At 41.7% G+C, this 12,470-nt stretch overlaps 1 protein-coding gene across 9 annotated transcripts in view; it reads left to right on the top strand.

Annotated features, from left to right (window-relative positions):
- Window positions 1-12,470, top strand: part of RPH3AL (rabphilin 3A like (without C2 domains)) — a 441,120-nt gene that overhangs the window by 272,206 nt on the left and 156,444 nt on the right. For all 9 annotated transcript variants that reach the window (XM_088449550.1, XM_088449546.1, XM_088449552.1 and 6 more), the window contains one exon: window positions 7,292-7,378. In XM_088449550.1, the coding sequence (XP_088305676.1) occupies window positions 7,292-7,378 (87 nt within the window). The remainder of the gene's footprint in view (window positions 1-7,291; window positions 7,379-12,470) is intronic.

Below are 12,470 nucleotides of genomic sequence, written 5' to 3'. Positions count from 1 at the left end.
TCCTCCTTGGTTCCCTGGTCCCTTCTCCGGCTGCTGCTCTGACACTGGGTTCACCCAGCAAAACACAGAAAAGTAAAAAAAAAATAAATCTTTAGCAAGCCAGGCGGGAGGTCAGGGTCTGGGAGAGGTGAGCAGGGGGTTGTGGGATGGGGGTGGCGGACACAGAATTACCACAGCTGTAATCAGTGTTGCGCTTGCGCCACATTTGTGAACATAACAGCGCATGCACAGCACTGTTTCCAGCTGCGGTAAGTTAGTGTAGGCAGGGAAAAGTATCTATTTTCTGAAAAGCTGTCATCGCAAAAATGACAGCTTTTCGGAATAGATAGTTATGGAGAGGAGGAATGATTAATTCCTCCGGTAATTAGGTAGAACTCCATGTGAGTTGTAAACCTTATTACCTCCATTAATATTTTAATGTTGATGAATAGGCCCTCAGAGGAGAAGTCAAGGAAGATGGATCTCTTCCCTACTTTCTTCCTTTATCCACCTGTGAATTTTAATAGATACAACAGCTCTAAATCCCGGCATGGGACTAATGATAGGCGTCTAAATACCGACGCCTATCATTAGCCCCACGCCGAAATCCCAATGCCCCGGGAGGGTTAGGGATAGCCTTTATACTTACCATGTCGGGATCTCCATATGCTTTCCTTTCGGTGTCAGTATTTCATCCGCTGGGCTGATGTCCGGTGGTGTAACATACCGATACCCTTCCAGGAATGAGGTACAGTAGCAGGGTATATTTCACCTGCTTGGCCAGACATAAGTTTGAACTGACTGCAAATTTGTTACAAACACTGTCAGTTGACAAACACCAAAATTAATACTATCCTGCGGCCTGGTTTGTCTGATTCTACATGTGCTTCGGGCAGAGACTACCCTTTCTGAGTTTTTATATAGCAAACCAAAAGCATCAAAGAATGTGTCAACAGTTAGTAAAGCAGGATTGTTAGGGCTGAGACCAAATATCAACATTTTACTAATAATGATTCCCTGTTATTGTTTATTTGAGCCAGATGAAGGGTCTCAATCTAAAGTTTAGTTTGCAGTTCCCTTTGAACTTGCTAAAATCTTCAAGCTCAGAGTAGTAGGTACAGATGTGTCCTCATGTAATGAACATCCAGCCAGACATTTGTGTGATATAAATACATCTCCTTATAAGGGATTACAACTTGTGATAAGGTCTAGTATTCTAAGGAGTTCTATAGTAGTTTGTAACACCTTATCACAAGTTGTGATATTTTATCACCAGACGTTTTTTTTTTCATTAGCATTTTACTCATAGACGTTTTATCTAAGTTGTGTCCTGCCAGAAGGATAATTAAATAAGGACACATCTCTATCTGTATGAGTGTCAGGTAGCGTAAAATTCCACAGGATAAAGAACATTGTCCTCACAGAACAGGAACATTCAGACCCGGTCGCAAGCACGGATGTGCTCGCAACCGGGTTGATGGGTAGCACTGCGCACGCGCAGCGGCCGCACTGCGCATGCGCAAGCCTCGGAGTGAGAGAGAAACTCTCTCACTCCGGAGCTCGCTACAAAAGGGACGGTTGTCGATGTTGATCGACAGCTCACCCCGTTTTGTAGGCGGGCCGGGGGGGTGGTTTCCAAAACGGAGGCATTCCTTGAGGAATGCCTACCGTTTTGTGGGCGGCCGCACTGACATCATCAGTGATGTCAATGGGGAGCTTCCTGCTCCATCAGAGCAGAAAGCTCCCTGGGGCTTACGGTTGCCGAGACCCAACCTTAGGGTCTCGTCGCAAGCCCCGATGGTCGCAATGATGATCACCATCGCGACCATCAACCTGGTCGGTCGTTAAGCTGTAGGTGGTAACCCACAGCTTAACTAACGACCAGGAGGCCGCACTTCAAAAATGAAGCGGCCGTCCTCATTCAGAGAGAGCGATCGCTTCTTGCGACCACCTCTGAATGAGGGCCAGAGATAGTAACAGTGAACAAGTACTAATGAGTAGGAGATTTTAAAAGAAGATTTTAAGTAAAAAAGAGATGTCATTACCTCTACTAAATACTAAAGCTGACATGTTTTGTATTTCATCTAAAATAATAAGTTAGTTTTATAAAACATTAAGTCATAAGCCTAAAAATGTTGCCCTTTGTACAGTATATGTTATTCATGTATATATTTGCATGTTTATAATTTTGTTGTGGAGAAGATCATCATGCAGTGGTTTAAAAACCCACATTAAATGCATCTTATTTGATCCAGTATTCAAGAAGAAAGAGAACAGATAAAAATTGCATGTAGCAAACAGAAGCTCTGAAATAGACACCTTTTTCTGGGGATATATGTGACTATACAGTACCTACTGTACCATTGAGGGAGATCTGTAACTGTAACATTTGAAGGAAAACTACAATTAGAGAAGTTACATATTATAGGGCCAATGTATATATATATACAGGTTGAGTCTCCCATATCCAAATATTCCGCAAATATTCCGAAATACGTAATAATCCAAAATATGGAATAATTTTGGCATGACTGAGATTATGAAACCTTTGATTTTTGATGGTTCAATGTACTAAAATTTTGTCTAAGGCACAAATTATTAAAAATATTGAATAAAATTACCTTCAGGCTGTGTGTATAAGATGTATATGAAACATAAGTGAATTTCATTTCTGTACACAAACTTAGCTTGAGCCACAAAATTATTGAAAATATTGTTTAAATTTACCTGTAGGCTGTATGTATAAGGTGTATATAACACATAAATGCATTCTGTGTGTATATTAGGGTCCCATTCCCAAGATATTTCATAATGATATGAAAATATTTCAAAATACGGAATATTCCGTTATCCAAAATATTTCATTATTTTCATATTTCATGCCTTGACAAAGGGACACGTTTGGTCCCGAAACGTTGGAGTCTTTTTTTGCAATATAAGCTAAGTGTTCATCTATAACAGTCTCAGAGTGCCTCTGTTTATCGGAAGGGTTTGATGGAATTATGGGGGTCATTCAGACCCACTCGCGAGCGACAGTACGCTCACAAGTGGGTCGATGTTCCCCACTGCGCATGCGCACCACGGAGGGAGCTCCGTCGTGCGCATGCACGAGACCCGATGAGCGAAGGACTTTTCTTCGCTCGGAGTGTCTCATCAAAGGGGGCGTGCTGTCGATGGTGACTGACAGCACGCCCCCTTTGGTGGGCATGCCGGGGGCGTGCCTGCCAGACGGAGGCGTTCCCAAGGGAACGCCTACCGTCTGAAGCCGGCCCCACTGACATCACTAGTGATGTCAGTGGGAGTGATTTTGGCTCTGATAGAGCCAAAATCACTCCTGGCCTTGCGGTTGAGAAACTCAACCGCAGGCTTTTGCTCGCAGTTCCGATCATTTTGCACGCTCGTATATGCTGTGGGTGGTGACCCACAGCTATAAGAGCGTCCAGGAGGACGCTCCATTTTAATGGAGGTGGGCCCTGATTCAGTGCGAGCGCTCTGGTCAGAGCGTCCGGCTCTGAATCAGGGCCTATGTACGGAGGGCACCTGAGCAACTGACTTGGAAGGAGGAGTGCCGGTCCGCAAGAGATTGTGTGTGTATGTGTGTATATATATATATATATATATATATATATAATTTACAGTGCTATTTTTCAGCAGGAACTTAATTCCTGAACCTCTTATTATCTGTGACGTAATGTTCTTAACCAAAATGTATTTTCCATAAGAGAAGTTATATTTTAAAGGCCGTTCTGAGTGCCTTCTTTTCTAAATACTATATATATGAATATATAATTGTACATAAATATTAACTATAGAGCGACCGGCTGGTTGGTTAAAATATAGTGATTGATGTAATTAACAAACCACGTGTAGACATAAGTATGATGAATATAAAGTGACAGTGCTAGATGTGCAAAAGTGTGCAAAGGCTTATTTCATATAGCAATATAATTACATAACATTAAGTACACAAAGATAAATGCTAAATTTATAATTAACCCAATGTCCTAGTGTATTGGATATTATATTTTAAGAAAGTGCAACAAGTGAAAGTTTAAAATACAATGATTTAATAATTAAACTAAAAACATCACTTATTATAAATAGGGCAATTAAAAAATAACAAGATAAAAAATCGGTGTATATATAGGTAGAGCAGCTTATCTGAGGTAGTAGCTGAAAAGTTCATGTGGCAGGTAAGGCAACAACAGGCACCAACGCGTTTCGTCAGTTTAAGACTTCATCAAGAGAGTAGTGTTGTACTGTGGGGTCTGCATTTTTATATCCCCCTGCAAAGGACTCAATAAGGAGCAATTATCATCAACATCCGGTGCCCGCCCCTTTCAGTAATTGGGCGCGACCAAAAAACAGATTAATCCTATAGCCATCTATCGTGATCATGTATGTATATATAAACGCTTGCATGCTGAGTTAAAAATGTCAGAAATTAGGGTTAAAAACAACTTTATCCGACTCTTCTGCCCATAGCGGGGTAGTCCCTGTGTCCTTCCGCCCGGACTTAATGATGTCACATCCGCCTTGAGATGGTGCGTGTAACACTGCAACCCGGAAGTTACTTCATGCTAATCTCAGGAACTTGTTCTTTCTGCTGTGATTCCCGTCTCTATGATCTCAACCGCGAGTCCTCCTGTTCCGATTCCATTGCTTCCACCCGACTCCAGTACTTTCGCCTCTACTGTCAAAGCCACGGAGTGTAGTACTCTCACTAATCGCTCAATTACGCATTCGTAGCCCTCCCGATCTGGGGATAATAAACACAGTGATAAAAACCATCTTCTATAATAGTATTTATTTTTAGAGTCAGCCACTTAGTATTCGTTTTAAGAAGAACTTGATCTTAAAGAATATATGTGTAAACACAGAATAATCAATCTACTAATAAGATATTCATAATTAGCCTAAAATAATTTAAATATTGAAATTTTATCTTAAAAAAAAAAAAAAATGAAGGATGAAAATATATATTCTTTAACAAAACAACATGTATGATACTTCATACAGCATAGTCTTTTTGCATAAAGATTTTCCTTGGAATTAATAAAAGTTTCTAATGTCCATAATTTCCATTGATTAAAGAGTTTGTTCCCATATTTCAACCTTGTCCATTCTTTTAGATATTTGTTTTCCAACATTTTATTGTTGCATGATCCTTTCTCAGCTGTGATCAGCGTGTACTTTTTACCAAGAGATATTTCATAAATACAGTAGAGTCACCATTCAGGTTCTCTAAAACATAATTTGTCAATTTCCCAAATTTATGTGGGTTCTTCGCAATAATTCAGACTGTGAGATGGTAGACACTCAACTCAGGGAAATGCAGAACAGATTCACCGGGAGAGGATACGATTGGAGGGCTACTGAGAGATGTTTGTTGAAAGCGAGACAAATCTTTCAAGGAGGTAACATCAAAAGGCAAAGTTTGGGATGTACCAATCTATTTGTCACAACTACCAATATTGATACAGCTGGATTGATTGTTCACAACGCAGTACAATAGTATTGGCATGTGTTGCCACAGACTCTGTCCTAAAGGGACGAGTCCCAAAAAACCATTAATGAGCTTCAAGTGGGGTCGTAACTTCAAAGACATCTTAATACGACCTGATCTGAATCAATCACAAAGGGGACACAAGTGGTTATATCAACACAAACCACGCTGCTTTTGCTGTGTCAATTGCACAACCAGGAGTATGCTTGTTGAACAATTTTTTCATCATCCCCACACAGGGCGCAAAATCCAGATACAGCATTGTGATACTTGTACATCTGACCATGTAGTGTAATTTCTGATGCGTTCTTGTTCCTTGTATTATGTGGCAAAGATTATTCGAACATTCCGTGAAAGAATGGCTAACCACAGATCTTCTATAAGGACCGCGTTGTCCTGCGGATCCTCTGACAAACCAGTTGCTAGACATTTTTGCTCACCATGCTCTGGCATCTTTGAAATGCATGATCATTGTCTGGGTTCCCCAACCAAGAAGGGGAGTTGACCGTGCTAAGCTACTGCCACGCAAGGAAGCTATGTGGACTCATAGATTGGATACCATTTATCCTCGTGGCTTGAATAAGGCCATACATCCTGGCTTTTTTTGGATTGATTTGTCTCTGTTGTACATAAGGGATGCACCACCTGATTGTCTGTTTCTAATTTTAATTTTTTACTTTTTTTTTTCTCATTGTTTTTCTATTTTTTTAACCATTGCAGTTCATATTTTTGTTGACGGTTCTATACGGTCTGTGATGGTTTTCTAGATTGAATAATATACTGTACTTATGATGTTTTATGTATGATGATCATGTTGATGGGTACTTATTTACTCTATGCATGGGACTTACCACTTTTTGCTATTGTAATAACACAATATTGGTCATTGTGGCTACTTAGCCTGTAACTTAATTATATTTAATATTTATTATGCCACTACATTACACTTGAGTTGTTCCTGAGGGCGGTGAGCTACGGAGATTTCTCTGACTGGGTGATCCGCTGACTGGGTGATCTGCTCATAGGATGTTTACACTCGTTGCATGACAACCTGATCTGCAGTGTTGTGGGAGGTTTACGCCACTAGCAGGAAGTGTATAACGGTTACCTAGATCCTGCATTCTTGTCATTTAACTCTACAGATGTTGCTAATGATTAAGGGGGTGGTACTACACTATGCATATGGGTATGTATGTATATATATATATATAATGTGTGTGTGTATGTGTGTGTGTATATATATATATATATATATATATATATATAATATATATAGGGATTTGATCACTCGACTTTGTATCTTGACAAAGGTCCATGTACGGGACCAAAATGTTGATGCTGTAATAATCTTTGCTGGCATGTAATAAACAAGAATTTTGTAGAAAACTGGTGAGTGCACGCCTATATACATATACACACATATGTAAGTTGCGGCACTCGTCCCAAAAGAATCATCCGAGTCAGGTTTTAAGTTATAGTATCAACGTTTTTGTGTTTTTTTAATACACTATCTTCAGGATACAAAAGAAGATAGTGTATTAAAAACACTGAAACGTTGATAACTTAAAACCTGACTCGGATGATTCTTTTGGGACAAGTGCCGCACCTTACATATGTATACTGGATTTTTTGTGGGGGCACCGCCTGCAGGTATTACTGTTATTTTTCGGAGTGCCGGTCTGTACATTATATATCTATATATCTATATATATATATATATATATATATATATTTATTTATTACACACACACACACACAAGATATGGACATATGCTAATTTATATCCTGTCTATTTTTAATTTCCAGAAAGTCTGTACTAAATGCGGCATTGAAACTTTTGGTACCTTGAAGCGACCCACATGGCTTTGTAAAATCTGCAGTGAACAGAGAGAGGTAAATGATTAAGTTATGTTTTATCTGATCACTAAAATGACTCACTAAATGGTATACTGAAGAAACTTTTATATATACTGTATGAGCTAGATAAATCTACAAAACTCTTTCAGTGGTGATCTGACTAAAGTCTAAAGGTGCCCACACACATACCGACTTGCTCCCAATCAGCCAATGTACACGATTTCCCCTGAACTCTCCCTGAACTCTCCCCAGGCAGTCGTGGTCACGATTTGGAGTTAAAAATGTCCAATCTGACTTAAGATCTATTGTACAGCCAGTACATTGTATCCCAGATTAGCTAATCTGCCCTACAGCACGGCAGATCTGAAGATGCAAGGTACGACGAGCGGGGACGCACATCGGCATCGTGATCAAGTGTAGAAACTCACGATTTGGCCATTTTTACATGATCTGTCGTCACGATTCGTCGAAATCGGCCAAATTGGATGAAAAGTCGGTATGTGTGTGGGCACATTTTCTAATACCCAATCTTTAAATTAGTATGTAAACCTGAGTCTTCTTTTACTAAATGGGAATACTAGGTAGCGATTACTTTCCTTAATTTTCATAGGTCCTGCTTACATTCATGATGGTTTGAATGCCAGGCATATTCTTTAGTGTCCTTGTGTTCATATCACTGTTTATAAACTTTAGCTCAGTCTCCATTACCATTCAGTTGCAATGTCTGAAAGCAGAATGGCAGAGATATATACCCACCTGAAACACCGCTGTGAGTCATTTGAATATGGAGGTGTTTTATACTTGTAGATCTGTAATCAGCACTACGTCCATAAACTGTTACCCAATCTCTTTTTGGATTTGTTAGTGTGGTCGAGACAGGGTAGAATTGCAGAGTGTAGATTGCTAAGGCAAGAGTAGATGTAGAGAGGCGTTTTTCAGTAGGAACACAGGAACAATTCTACTGTATTTTGAAAAAATCCCAAGTTAGTCAAATGCTGGGTAAAAGGCAGAGAGGCATTAATTACCTGTTTGTTTTTCTTTGTCAACGTTTAGACTTTGGACATATGTGTTCTTTAAGATTATATCTTGGTGGAAATATATTTTTCTAATAGTCTGAAAAAGCATAAACATTTAACCATTTCATGACATCTGTATGTAATTATTTTGTAAAGTTATTTAAAAAAAAATAATATTAATAATACTTGCAATATTCTTTATTCATAATATGCCATTTACTATGACACAATTGAATAAAAATACAAAATATAGATGCCAATATGCAAATAATTTGGATCAGATATCTTTGTAATATGCACTTTTTTTAGAAATACACATTAAATACAAATTTTATTTTTCTCATTTAGTGCTGTCCTTTTTTCATATAAGTGAAACTGAATAAGTGGATTTTAAAAGGACAACTCTATATGCATACTTCATGTTTAATTGCCTATATTGAGGATTTTCCCAAAGTGGAGATTCTTTACATATATCAAGTTATCAACGCCATAAATGTACACCGATTTTTATTCTCCATATTATTTCTTGTCCACTTATTGTCACCTCTTGTGCTGATGACATTTATATTTTTATTATTCTCTTTGGCAATACTAAATTAAGATCAAGATAAGATAGAACTCAGGCCAGTTATTATACCAAAGTAATGCATTCTTTATTTGTTTCTAAAGTCACTCTATGTGCAAATACATTTCTTCTTAATTGTATTGCTTATTGTGTTACTTGCATATTTTTTTCCAGTAAATCCTGCATAAAGCTTGAAGTCTGTACTTTAAAAAGACTTAATTATCCAGAAAATATATTTATGATAATGAGTCATAAGTCCAAACCCCATCCCTTCATAGATTAAATGGTATTTAGGGAAAGCTTTACCTCATTCTAATTGTTAGATTGTGCTTTTTCTGTCCAGTTTAGCATTAATATTTCAGTATGTAATATATTATTGATTATAGTGAAGCAAATATACTAATGACCTTTTATTAATTATTTTTAAGTATTATTTATTACTCTCTAGGAATGTGCAGTCTTTAGCTTTGATAGAAAAATGATTAGACTAATACAAAGAAGATATTTATAACTTATAAACATATTCTTTGTTTATTGTAATAATTTTTATAGTTAACACTCACCAGCTTTGTGGAGCTCCTTGGGACTGCAGGGAGATGAGAGATGAGGCAGCAACAGCTCAGCCTCGCTTCTGTATAGTCAGACACTGCTTACAGAGCTGGGCTGGGGCCACACCACAGGCAGTAAGCTGCACAGAAAGAGAGCTAATAGAGGCATGCCACTGAGTATGGGGAGGGCATGCCTTGAACACTGATGGGCACCTCGGATATGTCATGTGACCACAAAGTGCACTGCAGTGTTTAGAGATCGGAACTCATACAGCAGCAGCAAGAGAAGACACAGTGATGCAGGTAGAATCAATGGACACTGAAGCTTAGTGTAGTGAGAGGTGTGTTACAGTAAGTAGGGAGACATGCTCCCAGCACTCAGACCCATCTCCATGTGTGCCTCCCCAGCCACTGACCTCACCGCACGTCACTGCCTTTCTTGAAGGTAAATTGCTAGTAACCTAAGTAACTTGATTATTTTTCTTCTTCGGAGTCCATGAGGTCCACAGCCATTATGTTGGGGTATGAATCCCGGTCACCAAACAGTTAATACAAACGAGCTCTCTACTCCCAGGATGCACCGGGTTTCCTCCTCATATACCCCACCTCCTGCCTCAGGTAGCCAGTTCTTCCTGTTTGGTGTGTTCACCACATAGACAGTGGGACTGCTGGAGCAGTCCTGCAGACGAGTAAAAAAAAAAAAGAGAGTTTTACTCTCTATCTCAGCGGATGGTCTGAGCTGTCCTGGAAGCAGCCTCGCACCTGATTGGAAGCGCACCGGCCATGCGCTGCAACTACCACCTCTGGCGCCGCACCGCTAGCCTTGGCAGGGGGATTCGGCAGGGGCTTCTGGCCCTGGCCCGCAACCGGATCAAGGGGATGGCAGGTAAGCAGGTGGTCGCGGCGGCCGCTGACGCCGGGACCATGTGGCGGTCTGGCCTCCAGCGGTGAGACTGGCCGGAGGCGCGCTGCAATCAGGAGGCATACGGCTTGTTCTCCTAGCCTAGACCGCCGGGATTTGATGTTCCTGACCAGCCGGGGCTTGTGGCGGCGGCCAGGTCAGTTTACCGGGCAGGTCCAAGCAGCATAGGGGAGGTACGCTTCCCCGGCGGCCCCTCCCCCAATCCACACGCTAGTTCAGTCCTCTTGCACAGTTGATTGTGGATTGTTCCTCCCAGCCTCCATATAGGGCAGCCAGAGTGTATGTCAGTTGATCTCTGAACGCTGCTCCTACAAGAGGGACGCTGGGCAGTCTCCCTGTATACCTTGCCTACTGCTGGTCTAGGTTTTTACAGGGCTCTATCCTACCTAAGCTTAGTGAGAGTGGTAGTGAGAGCTTATATGCATATGGCTCGCAGAGTATTTATGCATGACATGTGATTGTTGTTTATGGATACTGTTTCTTCTGTAAAGGAACTGTAATTCCTGTATACTGTCACTGTCTCTCCCCTTCCCTTGCTACAGGTGTGTGGGTTGAGAGTAGAAAGCAGCACATAGACACTCAGAACCAGTGGCATAGTGTTATGTCTAAGGAGTCTGAGGGTCAGGTGGCGGGAGCCCCGTTGCTGATATCCTGTGTAGCCTGCAAGGCAGGTTTGTCCCCACAGGACTTTCTACAAAATGGGCTTTATGGGAACTATTTCAGACAGCCACCACACCAATTAAGTTTGCCTGTTTCAGGCCCTGAGCCTCCTTGGGCAAAATTTTCTCAGGTTATGGCTCAGGTGGCGGAACGGCTGGCTGCCCCGGTACCACTGGTTTGGGGTTTGCCTCAGCAGATGCATCCTATGCCCATGATGTGGCCGCCTTGGATGGACCCTGGTGCTGGTAAGGTTATGGCATCATCCTCGGGGGTTTTTCAGCCTCAGGCTGTCAAGCCAAAGCAGCCTAAATCTAGGCACCATGTACCGCCTTACATGGGTGAGTACTCAAGTGCCTCCTCCGAGGAGGAACAGGCACAGGACTTTTCACAGGAGTCTAGCTCCGAGGAGGGTGATGATCATTTCCCAGTAGCCAATGTCCCTTTTCTGATAAGGGCTGTAAAATCGGTGTTAAATATCGAGGAAGGGGATCTTCCGCTTAGGAAAGCCCCCCTGTTCAAGCGCCAAAAAGTGGTTAAGGCAGAATTCCCAAAGTCTGAACATTTATCTTATGGAGGAAGCCTGGGTCCGTCCAGATAAGATAAGCCATTCTTCTAAAAGAATGGCGCTTCTATATCCTTTTCCAGCAGAGGACTGTGCCAAGTGGGAGAATCCACCATCAGTTGATGCGCATGTGGCACAGCTGATTAAACGTACCACTTTGCTAATCCCAGCAGTTTTGCTGAAGGAAACCACGGATAGGAGACTGGAGTCTTGTCTCAAATCACTTTTTTTGCTGGCAGGAACGGCCACCCGCCCAGCTATGGCCACTGCCTGGGTAGCAAGAGCTATTGATGAGTGGGCCAAAACTCTAATGGAGTCTTTACCAGAACCAGATACCTCCAAGGAGCAACTGGATATGATCTCCTTTATTAGAGAAGGGGCCTCTTATTTGGGTGATGCCGCCTTGGATGCAGTGATCCTTTCCTCTAAAGTTTCAGCTGAGTCCGTGGTTGGACGTAGGATCCTCTGGTTGAAGGATTGGAGGGCAGATGTCTGGTCCAAAAAGGCCCTAGAATTCCTTCCATTCACAGGAGGTGTGCTCTTTGGTCTAGAACTGGACAAAATTGTATCCTCTATGGCAGCCTCAAAGACGGCAGGTTTACCATCAGCAACCTCGTCTAAATTGAGGAGGGCGTCCTTTCGGGGGTTTCGGCCGCAGGGCAAGGCCAAAGGTCAGCCCTCAGTGAGATTTCCACCAAGAAAGGCAGGACTCAGGAAGCCCTGGCAGAACAAATGTCCAGGATCTACGGTCCAGGATAAACCAGTGGCCTGCTGGGACGGGCCTGCCCCTGGGGGATTCCAGGGTGGGGGGCCGACTGCTTCGGTTCTCAGAGCCCTGGCACCTCACGATGGAGG

This window comes from Taudactylus pleione, unplaced genomic scaffold (genome assembly GCF_031769625.1).
Source record: "Taudactylus pleione unplaced genomic scaffold, aTauple2 ptg000487l, whole genome shotgun sequence".
Classification (NCBI taxonomy): domain Eukaryota; kingdom Metazoa; phylum Chordata; class Amphibia; order Anura; family Myobatrachidae; genus Taudactylus; species Taudactylus pleione.
The sequence above is the reverse complement of the archived record's forward strand: the minus strand, read 5'-3'. Positions and strand labels throughout refer to the sequence as shown.